Source organism: Eurytemora carolleeae, unplaced genomic scaffold, assembly GCF_000591075.1.
Source record: "Eurytemora carolleeae unplaced genomic scaffold, Eaff_2.0 scaffold909, whole genome shotgun sequence".
In the NCBI taxonomy this organism is placed as follows: Eukaryota; Metazoa; Arthropoda; class Copepoda; order Calanoida; family Temoridae; genus Eurytemora; species Eurytemora carolleeae.
Genome location: NW_019396797.1, coordinates 44802 through 59327, shown reverse-complemented (window position 1 = coordinate 59327; position 14526 = coordinate 44802). Strand labels below are relative to the sequence as shown.

Here is a 14526-nt window from a genome sequence, read left to right as displayed (position 1 = left end):
TGTAATTTAGTGGTTTGGTGCCTTTCCATGGAATGTGTATAAATGGATTATATAGCCCTTTTTTCTTGCAGATAGTTTTAATTACAAAATTTAGACACATATTTCTCAAGATTCTGGCTTTTTAGAAATAACAGGGTCCTAATTTTAGTGTACTTTTTTTAAATTGTGGTTTGACTTATAAAGATATGCCTAGAAATCATCTATTCTATTTATCTCTACAGTCAGAATACGTCCTGTGGGATTAGAACCTCGGCATCGAATTTTAGATTTAGCCTGCAGAACAGTTCGGAGAAAACATTTTATTGTTTTTAATCGAAAACTATTATCTTGTAAGGAAAATAATATGCTGTCCGAGGGCCAGAGATGTCAAATATTGAGGGTTTTTCTAATTTAGTTTTTAGGAATCTTTCGTGTCTAGAAACAATCATTGCCACCTTTGTTTCTCGTTTTGCTCGGATTTCTCTCAAATTTAAAAAATTGCGCGCCTTAAATATCACTTCATAGTATTCATGAAAGAAAGCACTAAATGACATCTGAAAATGAAATGCGAAACAAAATCATAAATTAAGCTTCATCTTAAAAGCAGATCCTAACAAGTATTAGAGTATAAACTGTTTCAGATCATCTTTAGCAAAAAAAAACATTTTTTAATCAACACTCCAGATATTCCTCGAAAATCCAGAATATTCTATATTTAGCACGGTTTCAAAAACTGGAATGTAAATATTTATTCCTTGTGACTTCTAGAGAGTAAATATCAATATTTCTGAAATATAAAACAGCTTGCAAAAAATGTTATCAACAATTACAAGCTTTTCTGTAGATAAAAAAGGATAAGTCAGTCATCCTTGATCAGTCAAATGTTTAAAGGTTGTACTGTTGTGAATTAAACTAGTCACTCTACAAATGTATACTTGAAATTAGGCCTATAGGGTATACGCTGATATCGAATTCTGATGCACATTTTTTGCTGCGTTATGTGTTAAGAATGAAAATACGATGGTAAGATATAATTACTAACGCTTGGAAAATGGTAAAATCTTTTGTATTCGGTTCTAATTCAATCCTTTCTTCGTTCCATAAAATCTCCTCTCAGCCCTAACTCCGGATCCTGGAAATATGAAGAAACCATCTCAAACCTTGCTCAAACCCAAGGATGTAATGCTAGGAAAGTTATTTCAGAAGTGTACACATCTTTTATACTGCAGTGTACTGTCTCTGGGCGGTAATGTAAACACAAGATGGATGTCAAAGCCTGACATGGGATCTATCTTTCACATAAAAAAATCAATGAAATATTCTGGTCATAGGAAACTATTATGTGAATTATCAAAATTATCAAAATTTAATGCTATTAACCTCCTTGGATACTAAACGAACACTGATGCATTTATTCTTGTCTACAAATACCGCCCAGAGAGAACTGGTTTCAATATGTACGCAGAATATACACGACCGCAATTAACTTTCCTTGCATTACACCCTTGCTCAAACCTGTCTCAAATCTAGTCTCCGATTCATACAATTGTCTCTCCGTCCTAACTCCAGATACTGGAAATACACAGCAACTATCTCAAACCTGTCACCGGTCCTAACAACAACGGATACTGGAAAAATATACAGAAACAATCTCAAACTTGTCTCCGATTCAAACTTGTCTCTCCTTCCTAACTCTGGATACTGGAAATACATAGAAACCATGCATCTCAAACTTGCCTTCTATTCATACGTGTCTCTAGCTTAGTCCTAATTCTAGATACTAGATATATGGAAACCCGCAACGTAAACCTTTTCCGAGTCAACAATTCGTGACTTAAACTTTATCTCAACTTGAAGTACTAGCTAGGTAAACATAAATAAACAAAACTAAACTGTACCAAATTTGACAACAACTTAATTCCCTTCTAACTTCGAGAGCCAAGCAATTACTTAATTAACAAAACTAAGAACTTTGTTCTTTTCCAGAGGAGTTTTTTACTTGTTTATTCTAGTGAAAACTATACAATTTCAATTCCAATAGCTCCAGGTTCTAAAACCTTGACAAACTTGATATCTTAATAGCTCCAGGTTCTAAAACCTTGTCAAGCTAGATATCTCAATAGCTCCAGGTTCTAAAACTTTGTCAAGCTAGATATCTCAATAGCTCCAGGTTCTAAAACTTTATTAAGCTAGTTATCTCAATAGCTCCAGGTTCTAAAACCTTGTCAAGCTAGATATCTCAATAGCTCCAGGTTCTAAAACCTTGTCAAGCTAGATATCTCAATAGCTCCAGATTATAAAACCTTGTCAAGCTAGATATCTCAATAGCTCCAGGTTCTAAAACTTTGTCAAGCTAGTTATCTCAATAGCTCCAGGTTCTAAAACCTTGTCAAGCTTGATATCTCAATAGATCCAGGTTCTATTACCTTGTCAAGCTAGATATCTCAATAGCTGCAGGTTCTAAAACTTTGTCAAGCTTGATATCTCAATAGCTCCAGGTTCTAAAACTTTGTCAAGCTAGATATCTCAATAGCTCCAGGTTCTAAAACCTTGTCAAACTAGATATCTTAATAGCTCCAGGTTCTAAAACCTTGTGAAGCTAGATATCTCAATTGCTCCAGGTTCTTAAACCTTTTCAAACTTGATATCTCATTGATCCAGCTCCAGGTTCTAAAACCTTGTCAAACTAGATATCTTAATAGCTCCAGGTTCTAAAACCTTGTGAAGCTAGATATCTCAATATCTCCAGGTTCTTAAACCTTTTCAAACTTGATATCTCATTGATCCAGGTTCTAGAACATTGTCAAGCTAGATATCTCAATAGCTCCAGGTTCTTAAACCTTTTCAAACTTGATATCTCATTGATCCAAGTTCTAGAACATTGTCAAGCTAGATATCTCAATAGCTCCAGGTTCTTAAACCTTTTCAAACTTGATATCTCATTGATCCAGGTTCTAGAACCTTGTCAAGCTTGATATCTCAATATCTCCAGGTTCCAAACGTACCAATCTTGATACCTCAGTAGCACTAGGTTCAATATCCTATCAAGCTCCAAATTAAAACCTCCCTTATCAAGATTTATTTTTAGAACAAATAGTCAAAGTTTGTCTCCACACCAAAGGTTCTCTTTCTAAACTTAAATACACCTTATTTAAGCTCCGCCCTAACTCCAAATACAGGTTTGAACAAAAGCTTAATCCAAACTGTCTTAGATCCATCAACTAGGAAGAATTGGAGTCAACAGTTCAGGAAACTATCTGGGGTAATTTCACAGAACGAAATTTAATTCTAAATTCTAGACAGTATAGTTATTGTTCATGATAACCAGAAAACTCAGGAATAAGAAGTCAAATTGTAAACTCAAATTATGACTTTAAATAGTCAAATAACCATAAGGCACAACAAATGTGCAGTGTAAATAGACTCATTTCCCTTAATCTATAGAAGTCCTGGAATTTCCAAAATGTGTTCTGCCTTTTTTGTGCTTTCAACATTACAGAATGTGTACAAAATTTTTATTATAATTTCAATTTATCTTTAAAAACTGTCTAAACAACCAATATATTGTTTTCAAGAATGTTGTCTTCATTTGGGTAATGATTATTATGCAACGTTTTGGAGAGTGAAGAGTTTTTTACTTTATGTGTAAGTATTCATTTTGTAACTTTTATTGTTATTTCCAAGTTTTTATTATGTAAGTAAAACACCAATATTGACAAAGCTTTAGGGTTTACTATCACATATTATATAAAAACAACCTGGGGAAGTTTAATTATTGGATCTATAATATATAATTGCACACAACGTTTATGAATTACATCATTTTTTGTTTGTTTATCTTCTTGTGATTTTTACATTTTTTTTATTTTTTTATCGATTTGATGGTTATTATATCATTAGAACTGACGAGGGTCAACCCAGACCGAAATATATTTTCAATAAATGTGGAACTAACATCTACTTTTTTACTCTACAGAGGTTTGGTCCATCACAATCACTGAATTTTAAATGTATCTCAGTGTTATTGAATACTTGAAATGGATAGTTACTTAGTATAGTATGATACTTATATAATTACAATAGTAGTGCATTTATGCAATAAAAGAAAGTTCCTTTATAATTAACTACATATATATATAATATAGAGTAACGGGAAAACATTTTGTAGTATAACTCCCCACCCTTTCCTCGCTGCTTGGCTACATTTCATATTCATATTTTTATTCAACTACAAAGCACGAGATAATACAAATAAAAAAATCACAATTTACTATGTAGTTTGGACCCGCCTAACCAGAGTAGGTTGTTTTAATTGGTTGGCCCACTTTAAACGAATGAGAATTGCAGATAAAAACAATGTTCATTGTACATTTTAAACACAAAAATGATGATAAATCAGGAAAATGGTAAGGAGGAGGTGAGGGTGTATAAGGTAAAGGGAGGATACTCAGCGTAAGAGTCTCAACTGTGCTCTATGGTTAAAAAAAACCATAACGTTTGTAGCTTTACAAAAAAGAGTTGTTGGTGGATTGAACAAGTATTTGAAACATTTTTGTCTTTGAGCTATAAAATTATTGTTAATCAATTCAGTTGAAATCCCAAATTTTTGGTAGTATAGCAAAGTGATGGATTAATCATGGCAAAAAAGAAAATTATAATTTACAAAATTTTCATATTTGTTACAAAAGCCCGTTTTTGTTGAAATTAAAACAAAATTATAGACTTACCGTAGGTGCCAACGTTAAACCTAAAACAAAAATAATTATATTAATTTAGTTTTATCATGAATAATTAAAAAGCTAGACATTAATTAAACAAGGGGGAGGAGGGGAATCAAGGTTATTTAAGAAATTCAACCTTAGTTATTTCAAACTATGAATTCTGTTGATAGATCCAATAATATAAGTTGGAAATATCAAACGTTTACACCAGCAGGTTGCAAAGACAAAAGGATAATATAATTTGAAATTATTCAATAATATAAGTTTTAATTTTTCGGCTCAATTTTTACTCATTTTTTATTGAAAATATCGTTTTTTTTCATGAAATAGATCAGAAAAACTATAACCATGAAAATATTTGAAAAACATTGAAGGATTTGTTTACCAATTTGAAAATATAGAAGTCTAATCAAATGTTTGGAAACACAAAGACAATCTACAATAGGTGCCAGTGGATATCGTGTAAAGGGGGGGNGGGATACCAATAATTTAATTCAGAAGCTTCGGTTGGCGTAGATAGAGCCAAAAAAAATAGGCTTTTAGATATTGTGTTCTTTTTTAATTTTTGCACTTTTCTAACTTTCTATACTTTGCGAATACATCATTTTTGTTTTAGATACAGCTTTAACAGTCCGGATACAAGTTTTTAGGTTTGGATACAATTTCATGGTTCGAATACACTTTCATGATTCGGATACAAGTTCTTAGGTTCGGATACAATTTTATGGTTCGAATACAAGTTCTTAGGTTCGGATACAAGTTCTTAGGTTCGGATACAATTTCATGGTTCGGATACAAGTTCTTAGGTTCGGATACAAGTTCTTAGGTTTGGCTACAATTTCATGGTTCGAATACACTTTCATGATTCGGATACAAGTTCTTAGGTTCGGATACAAGTTTTTAGGTTCGGACACAATTTCATGGTTCGGATACAAGTTCTTAGGTTCGGATACAAGTTCTTAGGTTCGGATACAATTTCATGGTTCGGATACAAGTTCTTAGGTTCGGATACAATCTCTTAGGTTCGGATACACTTTCATGATTCGGATACAATTTCTTAGGTTCGGATACAATTTCTTAGGTTCGGATACAATTTCTTAGATTCGGATATAGCTTTCTCGGTTTGGATACAATTACAAGGTTTGGATATAATTTCTTAAGGTTGAAATTAAACTCAGGATTTTATTAAATTCGACAATTTATAGAACTAAGTTTCCCAGAAAACTTTTAAACGCTTTTCTTTTTAAATTTTTCGTTTTTCACATTATATTAAAATAAGACAATATAAATATGAAAACAAAACTCCAAGGAATCTCAAACATAATAATATATATAATAAATACATTCTTTCAAATTTTTTACTTTTCTTCTAGAAATGATTTTAAAAGTAGGTTCAAATATTAAACGTAGAAATAAAAAATGAGAAATTAAGTGCCTATTTTGCAAGAAAAGAACTTGGTGTCGTTTAATGATAAAAAACTATATGTACCTTGAGGCTGCAGGGTACTGCTCGGTATCCAGGAATTGAGAATCCTAAAAAAGAAAAATTAAAAATCGAAAAATTAAACTTTTGCTTGTCATGCTTATAAGCTATGAAATTAAAAAATCCAATGGATAAAGTTTAATAAATAAAGTTAAAGCTTAATCAAAGATAAGTCTAATTTAATCAATGATTAATGAAATTGGAAATCAAAGATCGAAAAATAAACTTTAAAAGCCTAATTAAAGAATTTTCCTATATATAGCGGAATTAATTTTTAATCCCTATACCTTTGCAACCTATTGATGTAAACCTTTGATATTTCAAACTTTGACTATGATCCAGCGAAAATCAAAGCTCAAAGGTCTACGACATCAACTGTTGTTGCAAGTATATAAGAATTTAAAAAATAGTTATTGGTTAGTAACGCAAAAGAAAAGTATAAAATATAAAATTAAATTTTATGCAAAATGTCCCAAAAAGTTTGCTTTTCAATATGAAAACTCTAGTATTTGCTCTTTTATTTTTGAATTACAAAGGAACTGAGTTCTTACCAGAAATTCAGATTTGTAATTACTATATCTTTCCAACACAAGATCATCAGGTTGCTTCAATATAGGGGTTAGAAAATTTGAGTTTGTGGCAAGGTCTCAATTCCTTTTAAATGAAGCTTGAAATGATTATTTGATGTTTAATTCGATTGATTTCAGTTTTTCTTGAATAAAAAAATCTCCCTCGAAAACTGAAATATTTCTATAATTTATGTAAATACTTTAAAAATGTTGGAATTACAACAATAAAATACTTGATAAAAAACTTTATTGTTTTATTACTTTTTGATATTTTGAAGTTGTGATTTATTGTTTTGTAACCCTAACTCTTATCCTTCCCCCCATTTTGAAAATCAGGAGGTTTTCTTGTAAAATCTTCAATAATTTAAATCAAAATATGTTCAAGTATAAATCAGGTTCAAAATATGAATTCATTTTTCTTTGGGTATTATTTTCAAGTGATGAAACAACTTTTTTTATGGAAGAACCTTATTAATTTCTCTTATTTTTTTCCATTTTTTTATTTTATATCCTTTTCCAGGAATATATAGTTTGATTGAAGCAAACTAGAAACCCAAACAAACTTTATCAGGTCTTATTTTAAGTTTAAACCCCCGGTCTTCTGAATAATAAAAAACTAGATGTCTAAGGCCCGTCAAAATACCACTAAATTTAACAAACAAGTAAGCTAATGCCCAAAAATTGGGTTCAAGAGGGTGGGGGGGGGGCGTTGTTTACAATTTCATTACTCCCCGCTTTGTGCATCTTTCAACTGACCCCAACGGACCCCTCCTACAAAGTCTAAAAACTGCATATTTAATAGAATAGTGTCTTGTCAACCATTTTTCTAATTAAAGATAATAATATAACAAAACTAAATATTTCAACTATTCATATTCATTGAAACTATAAAAAATACTACAAAAAGCTCTAAACCTTTTTATAGAAAGATAAATTATTTCAGCAGTAAATGACATTTTGAATTGAGAAGAATAATGATTGTCAACATTTTAATAAATAAAACATCAAAGTGGTGAACAGAGTGACCCGGGGGGGGGGTCATCCTCTTCTATATATGTATACTTTGCTTGTCTGTTTTTTTGTTTGTTAAAACGTCAAAACGGCTGAACCGATCGAGCCCAAAACTTTTCAGGCAACTCACATGATCCCAAGAAATATTTATGGATGGTCAGAATTAAAGAAATTTCGATTGTTTTTAAATTAAAGAAAAAAATAAAAGTAAAAATAAAAGAATGGGCCTGTAGTTACTTCAAATTTAAATTTTAGCGCTGCTATATGGTGAGATTGTGCATCAATAAATACAGAATTTGTGAAATCTATTTTGAAAAATTTGATAACAAAAATGTAAAACTGTTTAAATTTTGATTTTGGAATTCAATTTCATCTGTCACTGTCGGACTGCAGGAACATGGTATTGGTATAGTCATATTTAAAATAAACTGGAGTCAGTGTAATCCCAATCGAATGCTATATTTGGAAGAACTCAACCAACAACTTTTTTTTCAATTCTCGTTTATCTTAAACAAACCCCAAAATTGATGAAATAGACTTTCCTTTTCAAAGGAATTGAGTCGTTGCCACAAACTCGAATTTTATATTACCTATATCCTTGCAATCTTAGAATACTTGAGGTATCAGAATTCATTGTTAGAAATATCTACGGTATACAACATTGCAAAGATATAGGGATTAGAAAATCAGACTTTGTGGCAAACACTCAATTCTTTTGTCAAATTAAAAAACTAAATTTGTTCTAAAACTAGGTACAGTATATAAGTAACAGTTTACAATGTACGTATACTGTATATGCAAGGACTATTTTTTAGCTTTTTTCGGATTAGGTCTTCAGAGGTCGAAATTAAAGTATATTAAATCTAATGAATTAATCAGCTTTTTAAATCATGCGATGTTGGCCAGAAAACAGTGAAATAAAGATCGTTTTTTTTCTATTTAATGTCACAAAACATTATGTACGTTAATTATTTTTAAAAATTTGTCCTGAGCTGAAAACTTTAGAATGGTGGATATCGGGATTAATGCTTAATCCACTCTTTTTCTTAATCTCCAGATTAAATATTGCTTGTTCTCTTCTCATTTTTAATCTCCAGATTAATTATCCGATCAGGATTAAGGATATCACATTCAAAAGTTTTCATCTCTGTACATTCTAAAAAATGCGTGAGTAAATTATAACTTCCTTTCTGACGTGACATTTCTAAAAGAAAATAAAGAATAAACCCACGAGAAGTCTGGTTACCACTTAATGTTTTACAACCAGGGCTTCAGACTTCATTTTCTATTTTATTTTTTATAACTCTTGTTTTTAATATTATAATTTAGATTATGTATATTGTATATGCACAACCTGCATAGCATAAAAGTTTAACGGGGGAACAAAATTTAAAATTTTTGAAATAATTGAAAATCTATTTATGTCTCATTTTAAGTCATAAAAAATTGATTCAGGACCAAAGATGAATGATAAAAAAGTAGCTACGCAGATTTAAAACATAGATCTAAATAGGTTTGGTTTGATAAATAATTTATATATTTATAATTCTAGTAGTTGGAATACAGAACTAAATAATGGAGTTGAACCTGTAACAAAAAATTCTAATAAATATTTTAAAAATCATTTAATACAAAAACTAGTTGCAACTGCAAGTCTTTACGTTTTTGAATAAAATAGCAACGTGCTGGCGTATCACAACTAAATAAATTAGATTATTATATCTAACATAAATCATAGTTTGAAATATCTAAGATCTACGCCAATTTGGTTGCAAAGATATCAAGATTAGAAAATCAGCGTTTGTGACAAAGACTTAATTACTGTCGTATGTTGTCTTTGCACACTATAGTTTTAGTAGAAGTAAATATTTTCATTTACTGATTCATAACTCTGATTGGATAATGAGATAGATAGAAAGATAGATGTTGATGTCATATTGTTTCTATTGGTTCATAATAGAAAACAATCACATGACTGAACTCTGATTGGATCAGGCGCTAATGAACTCGGCATACAGGAGTGTGCAATACATTTTTATTGCAAAGTATATGATGTTAAAATACTTATTTTAATTTTCATTTTCTATAAATTTATAAAAATATAAATAATCTGTATGCAGAAAGAGTAAATTAAGAAGCAGGGAACAAGGAACTTAGCACTAGAAGGAGAGGGGGCTGGGCAGGGTGGGAGGGGGTGGGGAGAATGTATTAAAGGGGGGAGAAGAAACCATTATATGAAAATGTGCACTGAGAATATATCAGCACGTATGAATGCATGTAATTGAAGGAAAATAAGAAAGTGCAAAGAATACCAATCATAATTCATTCATATTTGAATCCATTTTTAGCCACTGCAACATTTCTTGAGACCGTTGAAAGGTTTTTTCAGAATCAAAATAATGTGAAATTCAATTGTGAAAAATTTCCAAAGCATTACTTTTTAGTTAGATAACAAGGTGGTGAGTACACTATATATGAAGTTTTGAAAAAATAATTTGCAATAACAGTTTATACTAAAACTGGATTTAACATTATTGTAGAAACCTGTATTGTAAAAATTGGTTTAAAAAATACAACCAAGTTCTAAACATTCCTGTCAAGATCAGATTTCCTCTAGAGGATATTAACTGTAGTCATCATTATTGTGTTCTGTGTTCCAAAAATAAAATAAAAATGAGAAACACAAGAAGAATATATTTTACCCTGGTTTTTATCCTTTATTCTCGCAACGGGTCCTGATCAAACAATAATTATCAAATCAATTTCCTCTATTTTGGTAATGAAGACACCCCCCCCCTGCCCCATCCTCACCCTCTTCTATAAAAAGGTCGCATCATTATTTTTATTTTCTAAATCTTTATCAGAATCATTTTCATTTTCTCATCTTACAATTAATGTACTGTCGAACTTTTTCTTTTCTTTTCTATTTTCTACCGTCCTCCTGTCCTATCTTCCTTTCTATTCTTCCCCCCTCTTCTCTATTCTATTCTTTCATTTTCCCCCTCCTTTTTTATTTTCCCATTCTCGTTTTGCCTTTCATTTTCATATATTCTCCTCAATTTCTTCCTTTCTAAATTCATTCTCCCAATTCTTTCCTCTTTCATGTACAATGTACACAAATAAAATTATTTATAACTTTACATATCTTCAGACGTAACTGAATTCTCATCCTTGTGATCTAATATAATGTGGGTTTGTGGCTTTATATAATTAAGTATTCCGCATTATATAAATATATGTAGATTAATGTACTCTATTTTCTGCAGTGAATGCGGCGAGACCAGATAAAGAGAATCGAGGTTTTCCACTAATACCAGTGTTGACAGACAAAAGTTAATACGGGGTTTAACAAAAACATAAAATACGGTTTTAAGACACTTTTTAATCTTTGAAATTGTTTGCAACACTTATTCGTCAATCCCCAGTAAAGGAATTGAGTCTTTTCAACAAACTCCGATGTTCCAATCCCTTTATCTAAGCAACCTGATGTTGTAAACCTTTGATATTTCAAACTTAGATTATTTGATCTGACAGAATGTGTAGTTTGAAATATCTAAGGTCTCCGACATTGGGTTGCAGAGATATAAGGATTATAAAATCAGAGTTTGTTGCAAAGACTCAATTCCTTTTAGATAAAATAGAATTTTACATACAGAATTTGGATAACGAATGAATTCCGCAAATTATTTTAACGATCAAAAACAATCTTAATTAACGGTGAGACCCATAATACATTAGAATAGGTAAACGGCCTTTTATCAATCTTTTGTGTATTTGACGTTGATATTTAGCTATTAGCAGCCTGAAAATTAATTCTTCAGTAAAATTAGTCTATGTAAACTACAAAAGTGTGATTGGACTATTCAAAGTCATAGCTTAAGTCGTCTTTTAATTCGACAGTTGTATGGGTTCCACTGTATAAAAAGACGAACCACGCGATTTTTTCCCATTGGCAATTTGTAGCCAAAATCATTGTTTTTACTTCTCTGCACTTATAATTTCTCACTTGCCACGGGCTCAAAATCCAAACAGAAAGCATTTTTTTCAAAAAACAAGAAAACAGATTTCTGAAAATTTTTGTTAAAATGGTTGAAAATACCGTTTACCTTGAAAGGATCGTCGGAGCAATAGCTTTCAATGGAATGTGAATTTGGCAAGGTGTCTGCAACCTGGTAGAAAAGATTTGTTATCAATTATTAATATACGCCGAAGAGTATTAAATAATGTATAATGTATATCTAGACTTGGCTCAGACTGAGCAAAAAAAACTACTGTATTCCCATGTATTGTATAAGCACTCAGGGATAAAAAGATGGAAAAACTTCTTGCATACGTTTTTACTATTTCTACTCATATACATTAACACTAAAACTCTCCGTGTCAAGAGATCTTGCTTTAAAAATCTTCTTTTTCAACTTTTATTCTATTTTTCCATATTCTTAATTATTTATTTCATTCTTTTTACAATTTTCAATTTTTCATCTAAGAAGATAATTTTCTGATTAGTTGCAATTCCTTCCTTCCTACATTTGCTTTCTTTTTTAATCTTGGACAAATTCTTTTGTTTTGTGAATCACGGGATCAAGCATTGATATTCATCTTATGCAGTCCTACGGACTTATTAATTTCTCTTTGATATCCCGGAGTGGTCACACCCTGCATAAATAACTTTAATTAAACATTTATCCTCAAATTTAATAGTGCCCACATTGGATATTAAGATCAAGCATTAGTGAAACTCGACCTAAAAGTCCCAACCTTATCAAGTATAAATTTGGAAAACTAGAAATTTTTCTTTTAAATCAAGACTTTTTCATCCTACTTAGGAAAATAAATCATTATACAAATACAGAAATATTTTTAAACTTTTTTTTAAATGCAAAAAGAGCCTGTTTGAGCCTATCCCCCCGCGGCCCCCCTACACATCAGCAGTTTGAAAAAAACACTCCATAAACGCTTATATTAATCATTAAGACTAATATGACTCCGATATCAGAGGATTTTGTCAAGATTTACAAACTAGATAAAAAATATTATCATTATTAAAACATGTCTGCAAATATGACTAAAGATGTGCTTCATAACTCCGAAAGTGTTATGAGAAAAACGTTAACTTATTATATAAAAATAAGACTAGAATACCACTATAGACTAGAATACCACTGTAGACTGAAGAACCTATTGAAAGAAAGAAACATATGACAAGCTTTCATAATAAAAAGGATAGAACAGGATAGAACAGGATAGAACAACAGGATTGAATAGGATAGAACAGGAAAGAACAGGATAGAACAGGATAGAACAGAATGGAACAGGATAGAACAGGATAGAACAGAATAGAACAGTATAGAACAGGATAGAACAGGATAGAACAGGATAGAACAGGATAGAACAGGATAGAACAGAATAGAACAGGATAGAACAGGATAGAACAGGATAGAACAGGATAGAACAGGATAGAACAGGATAGAACAGGATAGAACAGGTTAGAACAGGATAGAACAGAATAGAACAAGATAGAACAGGAAAGAGCAGAATAGAACAGGATGTATCTAATTACTACCTGTAGGTATTGAGCCTGAGCCTGGTTTGGTGGAAGATGAATAGGAAAGTTAATATCGGAGGTGTAATCACTATCCTCAGAATATCCAGCTGAAAAAATAAAATCATTTTTATCTTTCTAGACAAACTTTTTCTTTAATCCTAGTCATCGTAACAAAACGATTACAAGTCATTTCCGTTTTAAAATCATTCTCTCTTTTATCTTCTTAACTCTTTATCCATTTTCTCTAGGGATAAATCCTAGAAATGTAGGAATTCTAGCTATATTCATGAGACAAGAACATAGCAATCACAGGGATATATTGTAATAGAAGACATTTTTTATAGAACTAAGCGAAATTTAATCATATTGATTCTTAGAATTTTATTAGTTAATATCAATATTTTCTTTTCTTTTCATTCATATTTACAAATTTAGAAGTATAGATAGTTTGATATATTCAATCCTTCTCTAGTTAAAAAGGCTTTTTTCCAAGGATATATTCCATAGTGTCTCTGGTTTTATCCTAGCTCTATGGTTTCCTATTATACCAGGATATATTCTATATTCCTATTTTACTAGGAATATATTCTATATTTCTATTCCTTTCCTTCTCAAGGGTACAATGATGTATCATGCTGAGAACCACCTTTTCTTAATATGTAAATTGGACAGAGTGTTCCAGATTAACCATCTTTACTCAATATACTGGGCAGTGGACAGGGTGTTCCAGATTAACCATCTTCACTCAATAGTGGATAGGGATTTCAGATTAACTATCTTTACTCAAAATACTGGACAGTGGACAGGGTGTTCCAGATTAACCCTCTTTACTCAATAGTAGATAGGGATTTCAGATTAATTATCTTTACTCGATATACCGGACAGGGTCTTTCTAAATTAAAACGTATTCTTTAAAACTTTAGACCGCCAAAATAACCCACCCCCTTCTCAATTAATAATACATGTTAGACGTATATTTTAGGTTAAAAATCTTCTTTGAGATCTTTTTCATCACACTTCATCATGTTTAATGTAAAATTTAATAATAAAACTTAAATTGGTGGAAAGTTAGGGACTTTTAAGAACAAGGTTCGGAACTTTTGAATTAATTTGGCTTCCACGACAAAAACATTTGACTTGGAAAGAGCGATTGAGTGATTAATATATGAACAACAGCTGACTCGTATTTCCTCGATCTCCTATGGACCAAAATCGATT

At 31.0% G+C, this 14526-nt stretch overlaps 1 protein-coding gene across 11 annotated transcripts in view; it reads right to left on the bottom strand.

Moving 5' to 3' along the window:
* Positions 1-14526, bottom strand: part of LOC111708785 (protein unc-13 homolog B) — a 107804-nt gene that overhangs the window by 59088 nt on the left and 34190 nt on the right. For 10 of the 11 annotated variants that reach the window (XM_023482268.1, XM_023482269.1, XM_023482271.1 and 7 more), the window contains 4 exons: positions 13327-13415; positions 11870-11932; positions 6190-6233; positions 4707-4726 (listed from right to left, as the gene is read on the bottom strand). In XM_023482268.1, the coding sequence (XP_023338036.1) occupies positions 4707-4726; positions 6190-6233; positions 11870-11932; positions 13327-13415 (216 nt within the window). Of the gene's footprint in view, positions 1-4706; positions 4727-6189; positions 6234-10465; positions 10480-11869; positions 11933-13326; positions 13416-14526 lie in introns of those variants that run through there. The other variant, XM_023482274.1, reaches the window with a different exon arrangement.